The sequence below is a fragment of the Mytilus trossulus genome, chromosome 7 (assembly GCF_036588685.1).
Source record: "Mytilus trossulus isolate FHL-02 chromosome 7, PNRI_Mtr1.1.1.hap1, whole genome shotgun sequence".
In the NCBI taxonomy this organism is placed as follows: domain Eukaryota; kingdom Metazoa; phylum Mollusca; class Bivalvia; order Mytilida; family Mytilidae; genus Mytilus; species Mytilus trossulus.
Window position 1 is genome coordinate 27,742,939 of NC_086379.1, and position 19,266 is coordinate 27,762,204.

At 31.5% G+C, this 19,266-nt stretch overlaps 2 protein-coding genes across 7 annotated transcripts in view; both read left to right on the forward strand.

Moving 5' to 3' along the window:
* The window catches only part of LOC134724860 (tyrosine-protein phosphatase non-receptor type 13-like), an 82,841-nt gene extending 77,600 nt beyond the window's left edge, over nucleotides 1-5,241 (forward strand). For all 6 annotated transcript variants that reach the window (XM_063588164.1, XM_063588167.1, XM_063588166.1 and 3 more), the window contains 2 exons: nucleotides 944-1,006; nucleotides 1,652-5,241. In XM_063588164.1, the coding sequence (XP_063444234.1) occupies nucleotides 944-1,006; nucleotides 1,652-1,711 (123 nt within the window). In that variant the 3' untranslated portion in view covers nucleotides 1,712-5,241. The remainder of the gene's footprint in view (nucleotides 1-943; nucleotides 1,007-1,651) is intronic.
* A 5,707-nt stretch (nucleotides 5,242-10,948) lies between these two features.
* Nucleotides 10,949-18,631, forward strand: LOC134726316 (QRFP-like peptide receptor). Its single transcript, XM_063590717.1, has 3 exons — nucleotides 10,949-10,957; nucleotides 11,694-11,746; nucleotides 17,635-18,631. Exons 1-3 carry the CDS (start codon nucleotides 10,949-10,951, stop codon nucleotides 18,629-18,631), a joined length of 1,059 nt encoding a protein of 352 aa, XP_063446787.1.
* Nucleotides 18,632-19,266: the final 635 nt, after the last annotated feature.

Here is a 19,266-nt window from a genome sequence, read left to right on the forward strand (position 1 = left end):
TAATTGTATTGACATTTTATGAAATAAATAAAATTCTTTGTGATTTATGATAAATTACATAACATCAAGTTTCTATTATCAGTTGATATAGGCCTGTCAATAAATTATAGTTATTTCTAGAAGGTGATACATTGAGCTTCAGAACTAAAAATAAATATCAGTCATACAGCAAACCTGCTAAAATAATCAAGAAGCAAAAGCACATGACAAGTTCTCATTCATGGGGATTCAACGTTATTTCTAAAATAAGACAAAGATAAATTTGTTATGAAATATTTGAGATATCAGTGCAATATATTTTGGATTTAAGTGTTATATATAGATTCTTACATTGATACCAGTGGATTATCGAATTTATCCAATCGAGATAGTTAAATTATCAATTTTAAAGTTCAAGCCGCCTCTGCGAGTACTTTAAAATTTATAATTTAACTATCGAGATTGGATAAATCCGATAATCCACGAGTAACTATGGAAGAATCTGTTTCTCTAATGATTAAAAAGACATTTTCTTTTTTTGTTTTTACCGAAAATCCCCTTCGAGTGCCTTTCACATTGCACGAAGTTGTCAATTTCATTAACACCTGTTATCATATTTTGATTCATCCAGTCAGCCAAAAAGGTCATGACCCTTAAAATCATCCAATGATCTTCTGATATCACCAGCAACCACACGTTGATTAAATTTTTTTATACAATGGGTTCGAAAAGGGATAAATTTCCATAGAATTAGAGAAATATTGATATTTCAATGTGACAGATTCAAATTATTGTACATGTAGTGCCATATATTGAGATTTCAGTGTGGTAGATTTGATACATTTATTTTTTAGTGTGATATATTTAATTTTTTAGTGTGATATATTTAATTTTTTAGTGTGATATATTTAACTTTTTAGTGTGATATATTTAACTTTTTAGTGTGATATATTTAACTTTTTAGTGTGATATATTTGAGATTGTGAAGGACCTAAGAAGACAAAGACAAGGAATGATCCAGACCAAAGTAAGTGTCTCCGTGATTCAATTTTAATGTTTGTTCATATATACATTCTGCATGAGGAACAAATGCTCTATGGGATCACATTACACTAAAAGTTTACTATTGAGCAGGGTAAAACATTGAAAATGAAGTTTCAAACTTAAACATACACAGGTAAAAAAATAATTCAGAAATGGTAATGAAAAACACAATACTTCAGCTTTTCTGAAAAAGATAAATCTCGTAGTATAAGTGCCTCCAGTTAACCATTATATCTTTCTAAAACTGAGGCTAAACAAGAACATGGAATTTATCGTGTAGATTAAGCAGATAAATAGACAATAACTGTTTTAGAGTCTTTAAATATCAGCTGTATTTGCACAAGGCTGAGAAACAGGTGTAATGTTAGCTTCAGCTAGTTTTTGAATTTGAAGATTGGCACTTTAGAAAATTGACTTAATCCTCCTGTTCATGTTTGTTTATGAGCAAAAAGTGGGTTAAGAATCAGAAACTGGACCAATATGTCATTGGTGTGTGTGTGCAATTCACATGCTCAGGTCACAAAAGTTCACACACTCTTACACACAAATAGTCCGCCAGTGTACACTCTAGCAATATATGCTCTTTATCGAAATTGTTTCATCATAGTATTTATTTGTATATTTGCAGGACCAGTATTTATTATGTTACGAAGCATGTTTAGCAGCCATGTTAAGTGCTGTAGGATAGATAATGACATCATCATGTAGTAGTCACATTACCAGTGCCATCAGTCTTCATTCTCCGTCCATTCTTTCTCTCTCTCATGTTTTATATGCTTATCAGCAAATCTCATGTTTACAAATAGTGCCAGAATCTTGTTTTATTTTAAGTTTTATTTGCTATAATTGTTTTATTTCCCAGTGGTTGATTTTATTTTTTACCTCCATTTTATTTTATTGTGCTTCCTATGTATATATTTACCTGATCTGATGCACTGTTATGTTATATTTGCACATTATGAAGGGATGGTGTAGAAACCTATCAGATTGAAAATTATATTTTTCTAATTCTTTCTGACATTGTGTGTCCCACTTGCCTAGATAAGTAATTTATAAAATAATATTGCATGATAGCCTGCACATGTAGTGGGTCTCATTGGGGTCTAAGCGTGACGCGGGGTTGTTGATTTTTTGTAAGTATTTCACATAATAGGAAATGAGGTCTAGGGGGACCTGGGAAATGACAAAAAAAAAAGAATTGCTCACATATATAGTGTAAGCGGGATACAGGATTCTGACAAAACAGTAAGCGGGATCCGGGATCGGAACCCCCCAATGAGACCCCCCATGTATAGATAAATGATATATCTCTATGCCAAACTCAGTTTTTGACTGAATAGTACAGACAATACATCGTGTCAATCAACATTTATTTTGCAAATGGTTAAAAAGTTTTGTGATATGATTCTATTTTAATTATTTATGACTATACAAGAAATAAGGTATTGTACAATTTTTTGTGTGTTTCAAACGTTTGTCAGTTGATATTTACAAACTTAACCAACTTTCCAGTGTTTGTGGGACACATTAGTGACTTTTCCAAACACAGTCACATGTAAAATTGTATATCACAAACTATCTATTCAGTAGAGAACTTTTATATTTTAACTTAATGTACGAGTAGACTTCATTTTAAATAATTTTAAATAGTTTTTATGTATCCATTCAGCATTTATTGTTATAACCTCATGTGCAATATATTTATTAATTGACTTTTTTATCTTGTTAGTTGGTAAAGGAACGTATAGCCCTTGCCATAAGCAGTCTTCCAGCAATTTTTTAAAATGTAGCGGTGCTTCTATGTTGTGATATTAAGTAATTCTAAGTCTCATATGTGTTTATTTTACGTTTTTAACCGTCCTTTTAGTTTGTCTCAACATGATGTTTTTAGCAATTTTTTGTTTTTATCAAATAAGTGTTTTAGTACATCAAATATTAAAGTATGTTTTGAGGTTTAAGGAGTGAAGTTGAAATTTGTATTAAGATATTTGAAATATAAACAGAAAAGGCGGGTTTCATCTTTGTGAATTAATAGGATTGATTTCCTTTTGTTGTTATATTCCCTGACATATACAGTCTATACATATTAAGACAATATTAAAAAATATTTAAAAAAAATATTTTTAAATTATTTTTTTGTTCCAAAATTTATATTAAAGTGAAATTTAAAGAAATGTTTGTTTCCAATACAAATGACAAAAACTTAGATTTTCTATTTCAGTATCATGCTGCTTTAAACTGCCTGATTGTTGTGTCAGATTTGGTTGTTATTTTTATCATATGTAATTGCAAAACATGTATGTTCATGCCATAGAAATGTATTCATAGGTTCTTGTTAAATTTTTTCCTTTCAAAATTCAAGGCCATTTCCACTTAATTTATTGTGTGGAATTAACATACAGGAAATTGATCGCATCGCTTTAATTGAACTATTTTAAACTTCAAATAGTTGAAAAAATTAATTGGTGTTTTGAATGAAAATGTATAACTTTGTTTACACATCAAACTTCGGAAATTATATTTAAACTCCTACAAATATTCACTAATGTTTGTGTAACTTGTCAGTCTACATTTGTATGTTAATTTTACCAAAATTTACCACGGAGCTATAAGGCATCTAAATCAATACAGTTTGCTTAAGATGACTTTTCAAATTTTAATTATCAAATTTGAACTTGAGCAATTTGATGTTAACACTTGATACATTTCAAAACAGCATAACAAATAAAATCGGACTGACAACATTCAAATTTGTTTTAATCATTTTTGTATTAAAAATTGATGCTATCAGGGACTTGTTTAGAAGAGAACCTGTGAATTTATTTAAAATGGCTTTCATTATGGTTGTGGAAATTTGATTGTTTTTGTTATCCATTAACACTAGTCTTTCCAGTAAGTTTTGTTATTCATTGTTGCTATTTAATTGTCAAACTTGTTGATGTTTTTTTATAATAACTGTGGTAGACAGATGGTCTTGTATAAAGGTCAATGTCATGCAACAAAGAGGCTTTTCATTAGCTTGCAAGGATTGTTTTCAATTTATAATATTTAAAACAGAAATAATTCATGTGTTACTTAGCTTTCATGCATTTGCAATTCAGTTTAAATCTTATCAAAAGCTATTCAGGCCTATCACAGATATTAAATGAATTCTGCCAAAGCAGTTTGGTTAAGCACCTAATTTTTTTGGAACTTTTTTCTATACAATTAACATATAATTAACTATAGCTGTAAGATTCTTTATTCTTCTTCTGCATATATCTGTTCACATTTTTTCAACATTTCATTATAAAGACTTGGTTAGAAACTTTTGAACATCATAATAGAATAAAGATAGTATTATCCTTAAGCCAAAAGATTAGACCAGTTATGTAAACATAATTATATATCACGTACCCCAAAAGATAACCAAAAATATTTTTAGGTATACATTTTATGTTGTTTAGTTTTAATCATGCTAGGCAAACACCGACCTTAAATGAATTGACACATTTTCATTCAGAATAAAAAAAAGAAAAAGAAATCCATAAAGATGATGTGATTTTTCTATTTTTGGATGTGTTTGGATATACGCCTGAGGCGGCCTATGAGTAACCATAGGTCACCTCAGGCGTATTTACCCATAGGCCGCCTCAGGCATATATCCAAACACACCCATAGTGTTTGTTTGCAGTGATCCACCCTAAAAAATGAATGAAAAATGGTTGCATGTGTTATTTCACAATTAAGTTATTTTGTGATCAATTTGTCTAGGGTCAATGTATGTCTAGTTTGAATTGATGTTCAGAATTTAAAAAAATGTTGTATGAAAAAAATGATGGTTCATATTAGAATATGTTTGTAAACCACAGGGCCTTCACAAGGGAATTTGTAACGCAAAAAATATTCTGCGGTTTCAGGCATATTTTAAAAGTGAACACTGCATTCATTGTAGAGAGAAAATCTAATATTAATTAATTTAAAATCATTTAGTAAAATTCCTGTGACATTACCATTCATTTCATTGGTAATTTTAGTATTTCATTATTTTTGCAACAAAAATATCAAAAGATTAAAAACAGCTTTATCATTAAAAATCTGACTACAAATTATTGTGGTAAGATATTTAGATAAGGTACATTCCATATATTCTACTATAGTAATGCATTGATGTCATTATTAGACTTATATATTTATGTAACAATAAACTTACCAAAACCTTGAAAGATTTGTTCTTTATTCTTTGTGTGTATTGTTATTTAGCAGGAGATCCTAGATTTGTTCTTTATTCTTTGTGTGTATTGAGATCCAGTAGTTAGTTGGGTTCCTGTTGCTTAGTCTTTAGTTTTCTATGTTGTATCTTCTGTATTATTATTTAAAATTGAGAATGGTAATGGGGAATGTGTCAAAGAGACAACAAACCGACCATAGGAGAGAAAACAGCAAAGGTCACCAACATGTCTTCAATGCAGCGAGAAATTCCTGCACCCAGAGGCGTCCTTCAGCTGGCCCCTTAACAAATATATATATACTAGTTCAGTGATGATGAACGCCATACTAAACTCAAAATTGTACACAAGAAACTAGAATAAGAATTAATACAGGACTAACAAAGGCCAGAGGCTCCTGACATGGGACAGGCAGAAAATTGCGTCGGGTTAAACATGTTTATAAGATCTCAACCAACCCCTGAAGACCTCTACCCAAATGTAGAAAAGTAAACGCATAACAATACAGTAACTCACATTAAAATTCAGTTCAATAGAAGTTTCAGTCTGATGTCAGATGTCAGATGTAACCAAAGAAAACTAGAGGCTCTAAAGAGCCTGTGTCGCTCACCTTGGTATATGTGAATATTAAACAAAAGAAGCAGATGGATTCCTGACAAAAATGTGGTTTGGTGATGGTGATGTGTTTGTACATCTTACTTTAATGAACATTCTTGCTGCTTACAATTATCTCTTTCTATAATGGCCCAGTAGTTTCAGTGGAAAATGTTAGTAAAAATTTACAAATTTTATGAAAATTGTTAAAAGTTGACTATAAAGACACTAACTTCAGTATTGTGCAATAGCAAAAATTTTCAATTGCACAGTATTGCACAATAGCAAGAAATATCTAATTGCACAATATTGTGCAATAACAAGAAATTCCAATTGGATTTCAATTGGAGTTATCTTTCTTTGTCCAGAATAGTAGTTGAATCAATTTAAATCATTGTTTTATACAATATACAATGTATATTCACTTTTACTACCAACTGATAGATTAAAACAATCTTTACCATTCAGTCATTGTCAGTTATAACAAGCACTTTTTTTACATTTTAATATTTTATGATGTATTTAAATGAGTAGTTATTGTTGCAAACTTCATTAGAAATTTGAATTGAGATCAGTTTCGAAATAAGAGAAAGGGGGATGTGAAAAAAAATGGGGGGGGGGGGGTCATTTTTTTTCATTTCAGATTTCATAAATAAAAATAAAATTTCTTCAAACATTTTTTTGAGAGGATTAATATTCAACAGCATAGTGAATTGCTCAAAGGCAAACATTTTTTTTAAGATCATTAGACCACATTCATTCTGTGTCAGAAACCTATGCTGTGTCAACTATTTAATCACAATCCAAATTTAGAGCTGAATCCAGCTTGAATGTTAAGTCCATACTTGCCCCAACCGTTCAGGGTACAACCTCTGCGGTCGTATAAAGCTGCGCCCTGCGGAACATCTGGTTGGTTATTATCTTGAATATTATTATAGATCGAGATAAGCTGTAAACAGCAATAATGTTCAGCAAAAAAAGATTTACAAATAAGTCAACATGACCGAAATGGTCAGTTGACCCCTTTAGGAGTTATTGCCCTTTATCTTCAATTTTTAACCATTTTTCGTAAATCTTAGTTATATTTTACAAAAATTTTCTCCTCTGAAACTACTTGCCAAATCAATCCAACCTTGGCCACAAGCATCTTTGGGGTATGTAGTTTGAAAAATGTGTCCGGTGACCCAGCCATCCAACCAAAATGGCCGCCATGGCTAAAAATAGAACATAGGGGTAAAATGCAGTTTTTTTCTTAAAACATAAAAACCAAAGCATTCAGAGCAAATCTGGAGTAAATTTGTTTCTCAGGTCTAGATTTATCTGCTCTGAAATTTTCCGATGAATCGGAAAACATGTTGTTGGGTTGCTGATCCTGAATTGTTAGTTTTAAGGAAATTTTGCTGTTTTTGGTTATTATCTTGAATACTATTATAGATAGAGATAAATTGTAAACAGCAATAATGTTCAGCAAAGTAAGATTTACAAATAAGTCAACGTGACTGAAATGTTCAATTGATCCCCTAAGGAGTTATTGTCCTTTATAGTCAATTTTTAACAATTTTCATAAAATTTGTAAAATTTTTCTAACATTTTCCACTGAAACTACTGGGCCAAGTTCATTATAGATACAGATGATTTTAAGCAGCAAGAATGATCAGTAAAGTAAGATGAACAAACACATCACCATCACCAAAACATAATTCCTTTTCCTTTGTTTAATATTCACAAAGACCAAGGTGAGCGACACAGGCTCTTTAGAGCCTCTAGTTTAAACTAAATATCCAAAAAATGATTATGGCTAAGTTTTAATTAATTTGGCCCAGTAGTTTCAGAGGAGAAGATTTTTGTAAAAGATTACTAAGATATACGAAAAATGGTTAAAAATTGACTATGACGGGCAATAACTCCTCAAGGGGTCAACTGACCATTTCGGTCATGTTGACTTATTTGTAAATCTTACTTTATTGCTGTTTACAATTTATCATTATCTATAATAATATTCAAGATAATAACCAAAAACAGTAAAATTTCCATAAAATTACTAATTCAGGGGCAGCAACCCATCATTGTGTTGTCCAATTCCTCTGAAAATTTCAGGGCAGATAGATCTTGACCTGATGAACAATTTAACCCAATGGTAGATTTGCTCTAAATGCTTTGGTTTTTGAGTTATAAGCCAAAAACTGCATTTACCCCTATGTTCTATTTTTAGCCATGGCGGCCATATTGGTTGGTTGACCAGGTCACCGGACACATTTTTTAAACAAGATACTCCAATGATGACTGTGGCCGAGTTTGGATTAATTTGGCCCAGTAGTTTCAGATGAGAAGATTTTTGTAAAGGATAACTAAGATTTGCGAAAAATGGTTAAACATTGACTATAAAGAGCATTAACCCCTTAAAAAATTGTTTTGTTTTATTTTGTTTAAATCTTTCGACTATACTGTTAACCAACAAATTTTTAATAGCAAATAGATTTATATTCGCGAATTTTCCAGTGAGAAAAAAATAACGCAAACATGTATTGAGTCCTTCGAGAAAATATATATATATATATATATATATATAAAGAATAAATCACCGCGGAGTTGCCTAAAAGGACTGGTCGGATAATAAAGAATCCACAGAATATGTTGATTCACATTTGATATACTTATCGTTATTTTGTAAGAATTTGTGATTGGTTCAAATTTTATAATCTGTTCAAATTGTTAGCTTGTTGCATTGTCTGCTTTTTTGTCACCTTTCGTTCTTTCTTACTCTGCTTATTTTGAACTATAGCCGGTGGATGTGACTGTCTTGTTGGCGTTCATCTTTGTTGACTTTGTTTATCACGGTTATATTTGTCTTATCTTTGGTGACTTTGTTTATCACGGTTATCCATATGTTATCTTTGTTGACTTTGTTTATCACGGTTATCTTTGTGTTATCTGTGTTGTCTTTGTTTATCACGGTTATCTTTGTGTTATCTTTGTTGACTTTGTTTATCACGGTTATCCTGATGTTATCTGTGTTGTCTTTGTTTATCACGGTTATCTTTGTGTTATCTTTGTTGACTTTGTTTATCACGGTTATCCATATGTTATCTTTGTTGACTTTGTTTATCACGGTTATCTTTGTTGACTTTGTTTATCACGGGTATCTTGATGTTATCTTTGTTGACTTTGTTTATCACGGTTATCTTTGTCTTATTTTTGTTGACTTTGTTTATCACGGTTATCCTGATGTTATATTTGTTGACTTTGTTTATCACGGTTATCTTTGTTATTTTTGTTGACTTTGTTTATCACGGTTATCTTTGTGTTATCTTTGTTGACTTTGTTTATCACGGGTATCTTGATGTTATCTTTGTTGACTTTGTTTATCACGGTTATCTTTGTCTTATTTTTGTTGACTTTGTTTATCACGGTTATCCTGATGTTATATTTGTTGACTTTGTTTATCACGGTTATCTTTGTGTTATCTTTGTTGACTTTGTTTATCACGGTTATCCTGATGTTATCTTTGTTGACTTTGTTTATCACGGTTATCTTTGTTATTTTTGTTGACTTTGTTTATCACGGGTATCTTGATGTTATCTTTGTTGACTTTGTTTATCACGGTTATCTTTCTGTTATCTTTGTTGACTTTGTTTATCACGGTTATCCTGATGTTATCTTTGTTGACTTTGTTTATCACGGGTATCTTGATGTTATCTTTGTTGACTTTCTTTATCACGATTATCTTTGTGTTATCTTTGTTGACTTTGTTTATCACGGTTATCTTTGTGTTATCTTTGTTGACTTTGTTAATGACGGTTATCTTTGTGTTATCGTTGCTGACTTTGTTTATCACGGTTATCTTGATGTTATCTTGGTGTTTTGTATCGACTCAGTATCAGCTTTGCTATAGATGTATGAATTTTGTAGAAGGATTTGAAATCTGGGTTTCGTTTTCGGATATTCCATGTTCTTTTTCTCTTAATTTTACTACAATCTTTTTTTTTCTATGATGGACTTTCCGTTTTCCTCGGAGTTAAGTATTTTTTGCTATTTTACTTTTTAGTTTTTCTAGTAGTTAAAGATTTTTAAACAGAAAATTTCCAAAAAATGGCTATAATCTACATCAATGGTTCAACAAGCAAAGTGACGACTTCTGATTTGTATAAACCGTCATGAACGAAACGTCCATCAGCACTAACGTCTACCCAGTGGAGGTAAAACACAATTAAATATAACAGAAATATAATATGCTTCGCAAGAAGAGTGTTTCGTCTAAAAAGTGTATTCAAATCACTCTTTGGGACTAAGAGTCCATCAGCACCGTGTGAAACAGTGGTAGTAATTACATTTGGTTTCATCTTTAACTATTTTTTATATATGTTTTTTTTAATTGTGATAAACTTAAACGATGAACAGGCATACCACAAAATGTTTGAAATACACGGTATAAAAAAATACTCACACAACTGTAAAGGCGAACTAGTATACACATATTATACAACTAGACATTATGCAAAAAAAAATCGATTAATGGCACGATTATTTACTATGACTGTCGAACTATATATGAATTAATTGCATTATCGGGGAAACATTGATTCGATGAAGATTCATGTCTTAATAAATTATTAAGACATGAATCTTCATCGAATCAATGTTTCCCCGATAATGCAAACACTATCACAATGTAATGCCATTACAAATCCTCACTTATAAGTAATGGAATGATGATGTCAGCTCGTTTGTCACTGTGAGTGCTGACCCACCTACATACCCATCAATGCTTCTCCGATAATGCAAACACTATTACAATGTAATGCCATTACAAGTCCTCACTTTTCAGTAATGAAATGATGATGTCAGCTCGTTTGTCACTGTGAGTGCTCATCCACCTACATACCAATCAATGCTTTTTTTTATATCAAGGTTCACATCAGAAATATCAATTAGAACTTAGATCCCGCACCTACCTTAAGGAATATGTCAAATCTTTCCTAGAGTTTTTTGCTTACAGAATTTTGCGATTAAATGAAAGCTTCTCATATGCATTTCCATCGGTGCAGTCAGTAAAAAAAAAACATAAATGACAATGTCTTTTTGTTTTCATTATGATGCTTATGATAACACATGTTCAAATTACCATGTTAATGGTAAAAACTGATGTTGCTAGATAAACGACCTTATTCTATCAGGATAACGTACATTAATTTGACATTTCATTTCCGTTCCTTCAATCTTTTTATGCACTTATTGTGCTGCTCAATATATTAATGTTGATAATTATATGTATATAGAATTTTGAATCAAAACAAAGTCGATTTATTTCAGTTTATACTTATTTTTTTATCTGACTCTTGTGTAAACACCCACTGACAAATGTGGTCAATGTTTTATATTCTTATTTTAATTTAATTATTTGCGTGAAAAAACTGTGGCTTCCATTTAAATCAGATGGTTTCCATATATATATTTGTTTACCGTTAAAACAGTCTCTACAAAAACTACGAATCAAGTTGAAGTTTAAACAAAAGGTCACAAGCGTCCGACAATTGACTTGAATAAAGCCAGTATTGGAAGACAATTATAATAGAAACTGTTTGGCATATTCATGAATAACTAATACTACTACACGTATTGGTTGAAGAATAACGTTAGCCCGTCGTCTGTTAATACATTTATATGTGTACTTGTTTAAATATTTCTAATTTTCTTTGAAACAGTTACCAGTATTTACTGTTGTGCAAAAAGAAGCAAATGCGCCAACCATCTTAAATTTGGTTCAATATTTGATTTTGCCAGGGGTATCTTTCTTAAATTTCTTTTTTTTATGACATGAACAAGCTTGAAAGTATTATAGGTTCACAAATTACCTTATAATTCAAACAGAACTCCAATTATTTATGGACTTCTGAACAATCTCAATATTACGACTATATTGAAAGATAGCATTCAGTTATGTGTGTAACCCAGTAAAGACTAGAATACGTAAACATGAAAATAAAAATAAAAAGTCCGGATAACAAGATAATTAAAACAGCTTTATATAAGGCATACATCAGAGCATCATCAATACAACCTACAGTGTTCTAGCTAGGTTTTCAAAAGGGCAGGGTGCAAATCCTGAAAAAGGGCATTTAACGCGCGATATGATAATATGAAAAGGGCATATTTTAATAAAAGATGTTAATCAAACATTTGTGTTTATTCATTGAATCACAGGTTATACAAGAACAACATCATCACTTTTAAGGCTGAAAAACTTGTCAAGCAGCTTGTCACAAAAGTTTTTTTTTATCATTGCTTGGCACAGTTGAACTATGTATGCAGTATGTTTTGAAAGGTGACCTGTTTCATACTGTTTCTATGGTCTGACACATTTTACCAGTTTCACCTTTCTACCCCTGCTGTGCTTAATGGCAATACAGCACAAAACAGCTGTGCTCAGTAAATTCACAATTTTAGGATATAAAGCAACGGTGAAAAATTGTATCAAAAATAAAGAATACAGAAAAAGATGACTACTTTAGTAGTACATTGTAAAAACAACCTGGAAGTTATTTTCCTTTTGTTTGCTCAGAACAAAAGGTTTTTAATCAAGATGTTCCACTTGGCATCTTTCTAAAGTACTGACTACTATTCTTTCTATAGTAAAAGATGGCTTTCAAAAATATTGTGATGAGATGTGTTCTTCCAGTGGTCTTAATCAGATGTGGATTCTCGTAAATTCTAAAAAGCTACTCTTTACTGTTTAATCACAATCACAACCTCTGTAATTTTGCTGCAACATTAAGACTTTTGATTTTTCTACGCTTTACACTACTATTCCCCATGCTCAATTGAAAGATCAACTTCACCGTCTCATTTAACGGAGCTGTTTCTATAAAAATGGGAATCGTAGATAGAAATTTCTTGTTATGGGTTATAATAATTCTTCTTTTGTGAAGAACCATACTGATTCTACCAGAAAATATACTGAGGATGATATTATCAAAATGCTGGACTTCTTTTCATCGATTATATATTAGTTCAGTTTGAAGGATTGATGTTTCAACAGACATTCGGTATTCCAATGGGTACGAATTGTATATCCCTACTGGCCGACTTTTTGTTGTACTTGTATGTAGGAGGATTCATTCAGAAATTTCTAAAAGACAAAAAGAAAAAGCACCTTGCGAAATTCTGAAATCTGACCTTCAGGTATATTGATCATGTCCTATCACTGAATAACCCATATTTCATCATGTACTTACATCTCATATATCCTAGTGAATTAAAATTAGGAATAGTACTGATACTAGAAGGACTGCTTCATATCTTGATATCTTCTTCAATATTGACATAGATGGACTACTTCACACTAGAATCTATGACAAACGGGCCGATTTCAGCTTCCCAATTATCAATTTCTCATTTCTTCTCAGTTATGCTGATGCATGTTCACACAATACGGACTTCAAATACAGGAGTGTGCTCCTTACGCAGAAATTTCTCAAACAATGGTTATGGGGATGAAAGATTAAAAATGACACTCTGTAAATGTTATGGGCACTTTCACGAATTGATTGATCCATACGATGTGTTTGTGTTTAAACTAACCAATGACATGTTTCCACATCTTAGATTGTGGTGTACAATTTACGTCGTCTAGTCTTTTAAGTATCGAACGTGACCTATTCCCGAATATGATTGTTTTGCTGAGTGTGAATTCGCATTGCTATAAGACGTGTCTCTGTATTTGTTTAATCAGCGATCGTGTATTTAGTTACGAAGTTTTATTTGTAATTCGGATCGGATAAATTTTTGTGTCTGATCGTTTGTAATTGTGATTCTGTTTTTCTACTTTCTATTCGGATGAAAAAGTAAAGATAATTAATCACTCAGTTCATTTGTATGGTTTTAGTTTAAGGCAACTATGTGCACATGATTCATTTGTTTTACACAGTTTGAATTAGAAGGAAGGCCGACATAGTTTGTTGTACTGTTACTAACACAATTGTGTATTAATATTCTTGTAATTGTTATAAAATATGTCAAATACCATAATTAGAAACGTTATCTTGATCTTTATCCAATTTTAAGAAACTTACATATAACGTAACTTTTTGAGGTGTTGATACATTCGTGTGGCAGACATACAGTTCGTAATTCTGTTACGCTGTTTTGTGTGTACTGTCCTGAATTGATTAAGGTTGTCCGTTGTTTTTTTAGGGTAACATGTCGAAATGTACTATTATATAATTTATTTATGTATTTCTCTGTCTTGGTGTTCTTGTACTTTTATTTGTGCTGTGTTTCCTTCGTGTAATGTTATCATGTAAGCGGTATATTAAACATTCCCATTAAGCGAGGAGGTTTGGATAGCCACAAAACCAGGTTCAGTCCACTTCTTTTTCTTAAAATTTCCTGTCACAAGTCAGGAATATGCTAGTTGTTATCTATTAGTTCGTTTCTATGTATGTTGCATTGTTGTGGTTTTTTTTGGTTGCACTTCAGTGTTGTGTTATTTCGTTGTTTTCCTCTAATTGTTGATGCAATTCCATCGGTTTTAGTTTTTAGCACGGATTTGTTTTTTTCTCAATCGATTTATGACTTTTGAACAGCGGTTTACTTCTGGTGATTTTTTTTAATGTATCTATTTTGCAAACAAAAGCTATACAAATGGGTAATAAGGGTAAATTTATTGAAATGAATTTCAACATAGCTTAGAGCAATGTTATCTCAGTCACCAGAAATAAAAGATAACTTTCTAGAGTAACGTTGAGGCTTTTGAAATTGTGAATATATTTTTCATGTTGTTGATTTTTTTGCTTGTTCTATAGTGCGTTCCTATTATATTATTTGAGTTCTTCCTTTAGTACAGTGTACATGATATATTGTTTGCGTATTTTAAAAAAATATCCTGCTCTCTTTCTTGTTGATATTTTTCTTCAATAACTTTGTTCAAGTTATTTTGGTGTATGTTTAACGATGCATTTAACTTTTTGCTATGATGTCGTTTTGATGTTGTTTTTTTAAAACGGTTGTCAGTTTTATTTCGACTTATGAGTTGGATTGTCACTTCCGAAGTTTTCGCCTCCCTTTTGACTCAGGGGTACATACATTTTCGATTGTAAGGTTGCATCTATTATTTTTATGAGCTCTTACATACCTGGGCACTAAAATGTCGTACCCACAGAATAGGTAACAAGTCAAAAAATTGTATTTTCCGGAAGCAAAGCCCATTAAAATGAGAAGAACAAAAACACAGGCAACAGTAGTATACCGCTGTTCGAAAGAATAAATCGATTGAGAGAAAACAAATCCGGGTCGCAAACCAAAACCGTGGGAAACACATCAACCACAAAAGGAAAACAACGAAACAACGGAAACACTGGCGTGCAAAAAAAAACGACAATGCAACACACACATAAACGAATATTCTCTTTTGAATTGTTTTACATTGTCTTATCGTGGCCTTTTATAGCTGACTATGCGGTATGGGCTTTGCTCATTGTTGATGTTGATATCGGTGTCATTTTGGTCTTTTGTGAATAGTTGTTTCATTGGCAATCATACCACATCTCTTTTTTATATATAAGATAACAACTGTCATTTTACCGACTTGGTACAGGATATTTTAAGAAAAAAAAATAGTGGGTTGAACCTGTTGGCTAGTCAAACCTTGCGCTTTTATAGTAATGTTAAATATAACACTGAAATGACAACATTGCATGACAGGACTACAGTACAAATAAATGCAAGAACATTCAGAAATGAGAAACACACAAATAAACAATGCAATAGTACATTTCGACATGTTAATGGTTATCAAATGTACCAGGCTTATAATTTAATACACCAGACGCACGTTTCGTCTTCCTAATCAGTGACTCTCAAATCAAGTTAAAGCGCTTTGATGAACCAAAATTCCGTGTCAATTTATTTAGAATAATTCATAATTATTCAAACAATAAGTATATAAAAATATAATTGATATTTATGTCAACACCGAAGTGCTAAGTACATGATTAATTAACCACCGAATAAAAACGAACAAATAAAATAACCTAGGACAACACATAAAAACTTATAATAATTGGCTTCGAGAAGTTCTTGTTTTCCTACATGGTTAATAAAAGGTAAGTTATCTTGAAAGAGCGCATTTAATGTTTAAGGGAGAAAAACGTTCAACTACATACCAGAAGAAATACAAAAGTTATAGGTATTGTGAAGTCAGATCATTGATGTTGTAAAAGTTCTAAAATAATACAAAAATAATGTTGAACATTTCTTTACATTCATGTTTGTAATGTGGTTTAACTTGTTATCGTCTCTCATAAAACTGTATACTAGTATATATATATGTATTAAAAAATGTCTTTTAATATATGATTATATTATATATTTGTGGCACAAAGCAATTTCACCAAAGGGATATTAATCTTCTTATATCTATCATTAGTCGGTGACAGGCTAACAACGATATGGCAAAATAAAAAAAAACGTAAAAACAAAAAAAACACTATACACAACACAACATATGGCGAGATCTACATAAAATTTTGAATTATGATTCACTATATATATAGACAACGTTTACTATATATAGTTATCAAAGGTACCAGGATTATAATTTTGTACGCCAGACGCGTGTTTCGTCTACATAAGACTCATCAGTGACGCTCGTATCAAAATAGTTATAAACCAAACAAATTCAAAGTTGAAGAGCATTGAGGATCCAAAATTCCAAAAAATTGTGCCAAATACGGCTAAGGTTGACTAGTTGCGCCGATATTTCATTGGATGTCTCTAGTAATATTTTTGCGATCTGAAGATTATGAATATCCATAATGTTTTCGATGTTTTATGTGGGATTAGTAAACTTATTTGACCCGGATTTTCTATATTCAACGTCCTTGCTTATACAAACAAAAAATAGATCTTAAAGTAGCAAGTAAACATGCATTTACAACAAATTTGAGAACCAACAACTTTGATACATTTCATTCCCAATACAGGTAGAGCTGTCCCAACAATGATATTCAGATTATTATATGTTACAGGAAATTGCTAGATTTAAACAGTCTGTGATGATCATTTGACTTATCTTACTCATGCCATATGGTTTCTTTGTACGTTGTTTACTCTGCAATCATAATATGCGAACAAACCGGAAATGACGACATTGGATCCATAGCATCATATCGAGATAACAGGGGGCGTTAGATTAAATACTGAATAAGTAGCAGAAAGTACTTCGCGAAAGTATAATTGTATATGTTAATGTTATAGTGGGATAACATATTACTACATGGCTATCTGACGTGATGAAAAAAATCCAAAAGGATAGTTTATTTGCAACCCTCACTTTATGAGATAAAAGATAATATGATAGGTGAGAAGCTTGAACATATGCGCAGAATCAAGTGCAACTATTGTCGTCAAAGAAATTACTACGATATTCATTTTACTTGATGACGGATAGTTGAGTTGGTCTTAATCATACCGTGTACAGAATGGTGACCTCACCCGTATTCAATCCGGGCACGACTGAAATGTCAGATATGACAACATCATATTCAAATACAAGTAACATGCATTTTTACTACAGTACGATAGAAACGACAAACTTTACAAATTCAGCATACGAAACCAGCAGTGAAATAAGCAGCCATGGAATATTTAGTCCTAAATTGTTCGGTTTATTGTATAAAAGAATGTGTTGCGGAAAAGCAGGAGACAGTTCCAGTCCTTGTCAATTTTTCTTGCGCTCGTTTCCGTACTTATCCCTACCGGACAATTATGAAATAGGAAAACAGTTGCAATCCGTCCTTGTAACTTTATATGTGCTAATAATTGCCGTCTCCATTGTTGGAAATTCATTAGTGCTTCTGACTTTCATATTCAACAAGCATATGCGTTCTACAACAAATATCTTTATCGTTTCCTTGGCAGGAAGTGATTTGCTTTTGATTGTAAGTACTGTGCCATTTAATATTGGATTTGTTATTTCGCATTATTGGACATTGGGTAGATTTGCATGTAAGTTGGTACCTTTTATGACTACCTTTTCAGTTGGATGTAGTTCGTTGACATTGTGTTGCATTGCCCTAGATAGATTTTATGCCATAGTTTTCCCTTTCAAACTACAATTTTTTCAAACAAAAGTTAAAATGGCGTCTATTCTTTCGACAGTTTGGATTGTGTCTGCTTTATCTGGAATTCCGCAAGCAATAAGTTATGAACTGGTTGAATTTTCATCAGGTTGTGAAATAAAAATAACTGAATGTTTATTTCCAAAATACGAAACACCACAGCAACAATTCTTACGACTCTGGTTAAGTTTTGGTATACTGTTCATGTTTCCCTTGATGGTAATGGCGATTTTATATGGGATAATCATACATACACTATGGGGAAAATTTAATTTCAGTACAACTTCAACTGTAAACCGCACAGATGGATCACGTCTTCGTCAAAAGAGGCGGGCAATTAAAATGTTGGTCACAGTAATTTCTTTATTTGTCGTGTGCTGGCTACCATTGCAGCTTTTTAACATTATCACAGAAAAGAGCAATACAAAAATCTCTGTCACTGTAAACACGATTCGTGTTTTTCTTCAGTGTCTGGCGATGAGTAGTAGTTGTTACAATCCGATCGTCTACGCATTCATGAACGAGAAGTTCAGGAAAAGCTTTGCATTGTTCTTGTTTTGTAAGAAGAGAAGACCTCGTATCCATCCTGTGGACGAACGCAAAGATCAAAACATTTCGAGGAAGGTGACACAACTGAAATGTGAAACGGATTGTAAAAGGATCAGTGGTACAGCAGAAACAAGAATGTAGTGCTAATTAACGTGTAGAACAATACAGTGAATTCATGACTTTCGACATGGTTGATATTGATTTATAATAAATTAATAAAAATAGTTGATACTGTATATTTAATTTATTCATTGTTTAATAAAAAAAAAAATACACCATTTTTAATACCGCATATTTAATTTATTTTATTTTGGATTAAAAAATAGTTACATCATTTAAAATATTGCATATTACATTAGTTTAATCATTTTTCCATGTGTTTGACTTTTGCAATATTCAAACACTGCACTTCAATTTAACATCGGAGGAAAATTGTTATGTTAATTGAGATACTATCAAATAACGGAAATAATACAAGTGCATAAATAACCCCAACTTGCGTCATCGTGATAAAATCTTTGAAAAAAAACTTTCCGAAAAATTCAAGATATACAAGTTCAATTTCAAATCAATTATTTTTCCTATCTTAAATTTTTTGTTTTATCTTATTTTGTTTAATCATCTAAAAATGCTAAAACTTTTTTTTATGTAAATACTATCATGTGAAACTGAAAAAAATAATGTTGAAAGTTTGTTTTCTAAGACAAAAGTACGATAAAAACCAAAGCCTCAAATTTCTCTTTTCATATATAATTGTGAAGGTTTATACAGAAAGC